General features: G+C 36.2%; 1 protein-coding gene across 1 annotated transcript; it reads right to left on the bottom strand.

Annotated features, from left to right (window-relative positions):
- Positions 1-3580: 3580 nt before the first annotated feature.
- On the bottom strand, positions 3581-9046 carry LOC129005212 (uncharacterized protein K02A2.6-like). The gene is made up of 3 exons (XM_054434045.1): positions 7625-9046; positions 5271-7164; positions 3581-3714 (listed from the first exon to the last, which is right to left on the bottom strand). The coding sequence occupies exons 1-3, from the start codon at positions 9044-9046 to the stop codon at positions 3581-3583; spliced, it is 3450 nt and encodes a 1149-aa protein (XP_054290020.1).
- Between the last annotated feature and the right edge of the window lie 235 nt (positions 9047-9281).

Here is a 9281-nt window from a genome sequence, read left to right as displayed (position 1 = left end):
CTGATCAGGACAGTAAATATATAAGAGAGATAATGATTGCAATAAGAGATACGCTAAAAAATCTCTTTCTGAGAGTGAACAACAGTGACATTCAAGCACTTTATGCTTATTCAGTACCCTCTATGTATGCGTATAGCACCATACAGTTAGTGACCAGGAAGTGTGAACTGTGTCTATGTCACAGCTCAATACCCACTGCAGGACTGTATACTACTTCATTAGGCCAGTGTCTTCTAGCACGAGTCTAACGATGCAAAAATGCACTCAGACGTTCTCATTCCGCAACATATGTACAATAAGTTAAGAGCTAGACTTGGAAGCTGTACTTATTTTAGGTAATGTTAAGCCACAGAAACTTGTTAAAATTTAAACATCAAGATGGTTTCTAAATTATTAAAGAAGTTTTTGTACCTTTTAATATCTGGATGATGTAAAACTTTGAACTTCAGCAAGGCAGTTTTGAGTAAAATGCCAGTGTTGTAAACTTTATTCCTGAAAACACAACTTTTGCGTACAGTATTATGGAGTATCCAACGGATTTTCAACACTGTAATATGTGATTTAGCTTATTTATAATCAGTAATTAAAATTACCTCTGATTTTAAGAAGTTGCGAATTAAACTAACATTTGGGTAAAGTTACCCTACCGGATCGTGGTACTAGAAATTTTCTATTTGTAGTTTTTTTTTTTTTTTTTTTTTTTTTTTTTTTTTATCAAAGCGCTTAGTTTATACTACTGTTTTAACAATAACCTTGGTTTGACCCTCACACAGACGAAGATAATGTATCAGAAACTATATCTACGTTTTTCTTTTGAAGTAAAGTTTTCATTTTATCTACTTTATCCAGAGAGAAATTATTGAAGTTGAGATTGCTCAGAAATACCTAAACACTATATTATTCGTCTAAAAAATTTAATACAAAAGCTGTGTGTAAAGTAATTTAAGGGGTTAGATGTTAGAAAGGTCCAAGAGATCCTGAATTTGCCTCAATAAAGAAGAATTTTCATATATTTCATTTACGAGACTAACAAATACTCCCCATTCAGTATTTGTGGTTAAAATAACTAATTAGTATAATTATTGTACATTACAAGAAATCCTTATAAAAAACATTACCTGAAATCAAAACTAAAGGTGAAAAAGCAAAGATTACACACCTTTAGGCAATTCTCCCCTCCAAAAAATCATTCAAAATACGAGTCCACAGTGTGAGTGTGAACATCAGTATCCAGGCGAAAGTGAACTTGCAGAATGAGACTAGGAAGAAAGATGAGCCTCTCAACCAAAGCACCGTAGTTTGTTGAGAGAACACTAGTATAATGATGATGGTCGCCTGTACCTCGCAATAAGATAAATGTGCCTATAGCTTCAGATAACAAAGAGATAACAAACAATCTGTGCAAGGAAGCCCACTTTGTCGGGTGACTGTAGGAAAAATTTGTTCGTTTATTTTTTTCAGAGCATTTCCCCTGGTAAATGTATAACTTATTTGGTTTGAACCGCATTAATCTCTTCTATTTCTCACCCTATAGTGAACCACGGGTAGAGACACTAGTTTAGATAATTTTGTTTCTTTGTTTGAAATATGGTGGAATCCTTCGGCAATTGTCTAATGATGGTCCTTCTTATCCATTTAAATTTAATAGCAGAATAGTAGTGAATTATATACGGCAAAACAAGTATTATACTGTATAACAAATCTAACAAAACGAAAATGAGTAAATCTACGGAGAAATAGTTTTGAAAAACAACAAGTTAACAAGTTTTACATGCGGTAAAGGTCGATAAAGTGCAAACAATATTTTTAATATTGTTTAATATTGTTATAGTGGAAATGTAGGGTAGTTTTTACCAGCCAGAGTGTGCCTACCATAATAGACCGACTTCTCCTTCCCTCCAAAAGCGTAGCTCTTCTGCTCTTCCCGCCAAAAGTTATCGTGGGCTGAAGATAATAATCAGCTGTAGTTCGTGTGGAGGATTCGTGATCACTTTCTACCCTTCATCAGATTATAGTCCTTCTGGAGAGGTGATCATATTGTTCGGAAGGTGGAGTGAATAAAGTGTTGATACGTAGAGATCTATATGATCACTTCACTTCAGGCCCCTTCACTCCTGCACGAAAGGGACTTATCTTTGGTAGGAGTTTCTTCAGTTACATTTTAAGTTATTTAGTTGAAAATTGCAAGATTTTTGGTGATTTAAGTCAGAGCTCTAGTTTGGTGATCTAGTTGATATGGGCATCTTACTTCGTTGAAATTCTACAATTTTTCTTTTGCCAGATAAAAAAATCATTTGGATTATCAAAAAAATCAAGGTTAACAAAACAGACTGGCCGCGTTTGTTTATTTGTAAGGTTTAAAGTATGTTAATGTCCAATAACAATTGCTTATGAGTTTAAATAGGTAAAATTTTTTTTAGTTTTTCTATTTTAGCAACTTAACAACTCTTACGACCACGAGTTGTCGTAAAGTTACTACAACTCTTGATCGTAGTAATTTTTATAAACAAAAATGGTTCATTTGACAACACTACAGCTTGACCTTTTACATTATAACTTATGACTTATTAGATTTACAACATTTTTTAAAATACATGAATTACTTTTCGGAACATCAAACCCCTAAAACGAACAGGAAACACACATCCGAAGGCCTGAGAGTTTTTTTTTATAAGAAGTCCACATACTGTAGGTACCCAATACAAATGCTATGGTGTATTTTACCAACATCGTTTCTATTGGTGGGTGCTATTTAAGGTTATATCAGTTGGTATACATACCAAAACACAGAGAAGAGACAATTTTAATACTTTAAATATAGGTTGTAAGGCTACAAATTGCACATTTCAGTACACCACATGTAAGTGGTGGGACGCAGCATTGTAACACGTGACATTACGTAGGCGTTGACTGCATACTTCCGTAACATGTAATTATCAGATGGAAGTTGTAGCATTCTTCTGAGGAAAGTACCATATCCGCATTTGCGACAAGGGAAATATGAGAGGAGTTCATTTGAAGATTTTAGTTTTCTCTCATCAAAGTAGACTGGCAACACTGATTTCAAAATACATAGGGTATAATATTCGTCTACAACTTTACCATGCAGAGGACGTTCCAATCCTATTTAAAGTTGTAGTTAGTTTTCAAATAAAACAAAATTAAGCTAACAAATTGAGACACCAAAGGATTGCAACGCTCTAAACTAACAGGCAGTATGTAAACTACAGCATCGTTACGCTCAGTCAGCTATCAAAAGTATCATGTGGCATGGTTTTAAAAAAAGCTAAAAATGTTTAACTTTTCAAAACCAAGGTTTTTACTGTGACTAGAACGCAATTTTTAACAGCATTTTTATCGTTTACGATGGTACAACCTGGTTATTGCTGCTTTTTACCTCGACATTCTCATTCCTATGAAAAAGATTAATACAACGCATAGTTTTTACAGTGTTTTAAATGCCAACTTGAGTTACATCCGCAATAAATACTCTAACTAGCCCTCCTAGTATGTCATATCTGCAAGCATTCCTCGATGGGAAATCTCCAAGAAATGCCCATGATGAAATCTCCGCTTACTTCTACCCCGGAACCTCTTCTCTTCTCCAGGACCTAGTGTTGACATTCTGCGAGTGACACAGCTTATCAGCTAATTGAGGATTCACCACGGGTACCAACTGAGACAGTGGTAGTGCCAACGTTGCGACATTAATAGCTGGATCATAACATGGTCACACTGCGGCTTGCACAATGTTCCTTTCACTTGCCTTTCACTGATGTAAACTTGCAGATGAGTGACGGACGACCTTTGCCTCGTGATGACTGTCTGGGTCGAACCAAGACAAACGTCGTTCTAAAGAGTCCAGACCAAAAGCTATATCAATGCTAAAAGGCATCTGGGGCCTTTCCTAGAAGAGGGCCGCCACTATTGAACTTTTACTTGTGCAAATATGTCAAGCCTAACCTAACCTAACTTTCGTTGGACATATTTTAAAAGTGGTGGGCCATCTTCTTTATAAGACTCGTAGACCTAACGGTACTTTGGCTTGATTTTAAGGGCTAAGTTCAAATTATCATATTATTAATGTTATCAAAACGGATGTGTGTGAGGAAATGAGGACCAAAAAGGAAGTGTCATCGTAAACCTAAATACACGAGTTGAGGATGCACTTAGAATGGAGTGAGGTTACTTCTGTTTCTTGGTTACTGACTATAATCAGCTGAATTTTAGCCAGGATCATTATTATTAAAACCATATGATCAAAGAAAGCTGGGCCCAGTTTTAAACCATTTAAACCATACGATTTCTTACTTTTTTTAATTTGAAATTTGTAATTGCGAGGAGAGCACTTTAATCACTCAGCTAAGCTATAGCTATTTGCTATTGCTCAACTAACCAGATCATAGCCGAAAAGGGGTCTCAACGTGTTTCTAGTTTGAAAAGAAGAACGGGTATCTTGTACGAATGAAGAATGAGTTAATTATCCAAAGTAGGCTAATTGTACATAGTTCAGTTTACAAGATTCATCCTCAATGACATTTGAAGCTCTTTTTTGTGCCAACTTCCAATACTGGAAAAATGAATGACGAGAAAAAGTAGCATTAATAATCTTATTTTCCTATCATGGAGAAAGCAGGGCTACACAAACCACTTCTGATAAGAATCTGCCATTGCTGGATTGCAGTACAAGAATCTTAAGCAAATAAAGTAGAAACTAGAATCGTACTCTGAGTCAAAGATAAGATTGTGCGAATGCCACCATATTATCTGAGCTGTAACTGCATGTACACGATAAGAAATGAATTTGTAATTAATTAATTTGTATATATATATAGCTTAGTCTTGAGAGATGCTGTAGACATAATTCAAACGGAGAAAGTTTCTTCGGTGAGAGAACTAAGGTTTTCTAGATAGGTTAGATTAAGGTAGGCTCCAAACCATGTAGTTACAGCATCACATAGCTAAACAAAACCAATGCTTATAAGCGGTTTTTTACTACGGTTGTTTAGAAAGATTTTACTATGGTTGGAGATAAAAGCTTAACCTTCAATAGAGATCAAACCTGTCAAATAAAGAAGTTTTATATTGATTAACAATTTTTATCTTAGGAATAAAATGTTACCAACTGAATTATTTGTAAATACAAAAAAACAACAATCTCCAGATGATCTTAATAATAACTAAATAAATATAAAAGAACAACAAACATATGACATCTTCTCTTCCCTTTTTTTAAAGACACGTTCTTCTTGGTGGATTTATTTGTCTACCAAATGAGGAAAAACAATTAGGCTCAGTTCCAGGGTCATCAGATGTTTTGGGTTGTAGTTGTCTTAGCATTACCCCGTTGCGACGTAACATGCCTTCGTTTGTCTTAACTGTGTATGATCTTGGAGCTACTTTATTAACTATCTTCCCATCTTCTCTCCTATCAGGAATATACACATTGCATCCAATAGTGAATTGCTTTTCATCTCTCACTCCATGCCGTTTATTGAAGTAATCTGCTTGAGTTGCTCTATATAGTTTGTCCAATTCTCTAAATGTCTTGTGATCTACCATTTTAGGCTTGAGATCTTTCGTCAATGACGGTAGTCGGGTTCTTAGTCTTCTTCCCATCAACAATTCCGAAGGGCTGTACCCTGATGGACCTGGTGTTGACCTGTACTCCAGTAATGCAAGAGTGGGGTCTTTGTTCTTTGTAAGCATCTTTTTAAGCGTTTGGACTGCTCTTTCAGCTTCACCGTTTGCCTGATGGTGTAAGGGACTACAACAAATAGTTTTAAACCCAAAATCGGCTGCAAAGGCTCTCCATTCTGAGCTTGTAAACTGTGAGCCAGAATCAGAAATTACGATTTCAGGGATCCCATGTCGAGCAAAACAGGCTTTCATCTTCTTGATTAGTTCATCTACAGTCATTGTGGACACATTTATCATTTCCAAGTACCGTGAATAATAGTCCACAACAGCCAAGTATTTGCCTTTCACAAAGTCAAAGTAATCAACTGCTATTCTTTGCCATGGATAGTCAGGAGTGTCTGATTGAATCATTTTTTCTGACTTTTGGTTTTGGTGTTTAGCACAAGTGTCACAATTTTCAATCAAGTTATTTATCTCTGTTGTAATTCCTGGCCAAAACACAGATTGTTTCGCTCGGAGGACTGTGCGTGTAGACCCGAAATGACCATCGTGCAGTTTATTAATGATATCTTTTCTAAGTTCAAATGGGATAATAATTCTTTCTTTATAACATATCAAGTCTTCTATTATAGATAGGTCGTCTTTAAAGGTATACCACTTTCTCATACTCTCTGGCACATCCTTCTTATATTTAGGCCATCCATTTTCTGTGTATTTCACCAACATCTGACATTCTTCACACAGGATCTGGGCATTCTTTATTTGTTCCAATCTTGACTGTGTTGCTGGAAAGTTTAAAGATATTACCTTAATGTGTGCCTCTACCTCTTTTGTGAACTCATCTGTAGAATCTGGGATCGGCGCTCGGCTTAATGTGTCTGCTGTAAACATTTCTTTTCCGGGAATGTGTTCGATGGAGTAGTCAAATTTCATCAATCGCATTTTGAATCTCTGAATCCTAGCTGGTATTGTGTCTAGGTCTTTGCTTCCAAGGAGTGAAACTAATGGTTTGTGGTCTGTTAGGATTCTAAATTTTTTTCCAACTAAAAACTTAGAAAACTTTTCTGCGGCCCATGCACATGCAAGAGCTTCCTTTTCTATCTGGGCATATCGTCTTTCACAGTCCTGTAAGGTCCTTGAAGCAAACATCACTACTTTGGGAGATTTATCTTCAACCTGAAGTAACATTGCACCCAATCCATATGCTGATGAATCGGCTATAACAATAGATTCAGCATTTACATCATACTTAGTTAAAGATATTGATTCATTGACGGTCTGTATAATGTCTGAAAGGGCTTCTTGATGTTGACTTGTCCAACAAAATTGTCTATTCTTTCTAGTAAGCTCACGGAATGATTCAGTTTTATCAGCTAAGTTTGGAATGAACTTGTTCAGTTGATTCAACATACCATTTAATCGTCGAACTCCCGCAATATCTTTAGGAGGGGGAAGTTCCTCGAGTGCTCGTATACGATCAGGATCGACCTTGATACCATCACAGTCGATCAGGTTTCCAAGAAACTTCACAGATGTTTGGGAAATAGAACATTTTTCTTTGTTCAGTACAACCTTTGCTTTTTTTTAAGCGATCTAATACTTGAGTGAGCCGGTAATCATGCTCCTCTTGTGTTCGGCCATGTATAAGTATGTCATCCATGTGACATAATACCCCATCGATACCATTTAAAAGTTTAAACATCTGTGTAGTGAAAAACTCTGGTGCGCTTGTAATGCCAAAGGGTAATCTCTTGAAATAAAATCTTCCGAATGGAGTAATAAAAGAAGTTAGTTTAGCTGTGTCAGGTGATATTTTTATCTGCCAAAACCCTGACTGGGCATCTAGTTTTGAAAATATTTTAGAGCGCCCAATTTGCCCTAGTGTTTCTTCTACATCTGGTAGTATTATCTTTGGCCGTTTAACATTCCTATTAAGTTCAGTGTAATCAACACACAAACGTAGACTACCATTGGGCTTGAGTACTGGTACTATTGGTGCACACCAGTCAGTTGGAGACTCTACTTTTTCTATCACTCCTAAGTCCAACATTCTGTTCAATTCTGTCTCCACTTTTGAACGTAAAGGAATTGATATGTTTCTTGGAGCTCGAACCGAGTGCGGTTGAGCGTTTTCGTTCAATTCAATCTTATATTCTCCTGGAATGCTACCCAGACCAATGAAAAGCTCAGGGTGGCTCGTTAATACAGAGTCTAAGGTAATTGAGTTAAGTCCTGCAGTATCAGCTTTTCTGAGGGTTATGAGATTTAAAGATTTAATCGCAGGAATTCCAAGTAAAGGTTCATTTAATCCTGCAACAACATACACCTTTTCTTTTACCATTTTCCCATCGTAAGCTATGTCTGCTATAAACATACCTCTTACATCTAGTTCCCTCTGATCAGCATTCCTAAGTATACGGTCAGATTTCATAAGTTTTGCATGAATTACATTTGAAGGAATGGCTGTAACTTCTGCGCCCGAATCAAGTTTCGCTTTAACTAACTGGTTATTGATAAATATTTCTACATACCAAGAACTGGAGTCATAGCATGAAGCATTCACAGGTCCTAAATATGCTACTGAAGCTTCAGTGTTGTCAGGCTTGTCCAAACGTCCTATTTCGTTGAGTCTCTTCGTGTTGTCCGTTGTTTTAGTCTCTAATAATCTGCTTCTGCAATGTTTGGCAAAGTGACCGATTTTTTGGCAGTAATGGCATGTTAAATCTTTAGCAGGGCATAAGTGCCTGGGGTGCATTGGACCTCCACAGTTCCAACAACATTCTTTCCTAGCTGTCTTTAAATCATGGGTTTTGTTAAATCTTGCACTTTGTTTTTGGTCTGATTTGATTCGGTCAACTTCTGCATGTTTTCCTTGGCATATCATTTCTAGTTCAGCTGCTTGTTTGCTGATGGACTCTTTTTGTTTGCATTTTTGAACTGCTTCTTCCAATGTAAGATTTGAATCTTCTTGTAATTGGGCCGATAAACGTTTATCAGTTATACCCACTACAATTCTATCACGTATTAGTTCTGCTTTAAGGTTCTTGAATGAACAGTGTTCGGCCATTGAGCTTATGTCTGCCAGAAATGTATCAAATAATTCATCTGGTTGTTGTGATCTTGAATTAAACTTTGCTCGTTCGTATATGACATTTCTTTTGCCAGTAAATATGTTGTCAAAGGCTTCTGTTACAGATTCATATGAGGCTTTGTCATCTTCTGAGAGGTGTGCTGTTGATAATATATCCTCAGAATCAGGCCCCATACAGTAAATCAAGCAGCTTACTTGTTTTACTTGAGGTTCATTGTCCAGTCCTGATGCAATTCTATACCTTTCAAATCGCTTAAACCACTTTTCCCATAACTCTGGATATTTGGAATCAAAAGGTTCAGGAGGTTGAAACATGACTGATGTAGTCCTATTTTGCTGCTGTCTTGGTTCTAGAACATTATGTGTTTCTGATGATTGATTTGATTTGTTTCCTCTGATTGATAATCTATTGTTTTTTGGCATTTTTAAAAAAACTAAACCGCTGCCACCATGTCAAATAAAGAAGTTTTATATTGATTAACAATTTTTATCTTAGGAATAAAATGTTACCAACTGAATTATTTGTAAATACAAAAAAACAACAATCTCC

Source organism: Macrosteles quadrilineatus, unplaced genomic scaffold (genome assembly GCF_028750875.1).
Source record: "Macrosteles quadrilineatus isolate MER2022 unplaced genomic scaffold, UCM_ALF_1.0 Scaffold_17__1_contigs__length_3442018, whole genome shotgun sequence".
Taxonomy (NCBI): domain Eukaryota; kingdom Metazoa; phylum Arthropoda; class Insecta; order Hemiptera; family Cicadellidae; genus Macrosteles; species Macrosteles quadrilineatus.
Note: the sequence above shows the minus strand (reverse complement) of the source record. Positions and strands in the feature narration are given on the sequence as shown.

What these genes read in the sequence shown, in the direction of transcription:
- LOC129005212 (XM_054434045.1), bottom strand. Translation starts at nt 9,046, where the DNA reads ATGTTTCAACCTCCTGAACCTTTTGATTCCAAATATCCAGAGTTATGG. An exon ending in GGTGTGCACCAATAGTACCA is followed by an intron (nt 7,165 to 7,624) that starts GTACTCAAGCCC and finishes ACATCTGTGAAG; the next exon opens with TTTCTTGGAAACCTGATCGA. An exon ending in TAATTGTTTTTCCTCATTTG is followed by an intron (nt 3,715 to 5,270) that starts GTAGACAAATAA and finishes GTTATGATCCAG; the next exon opens with CTATTAATGTCGCAACGTTG.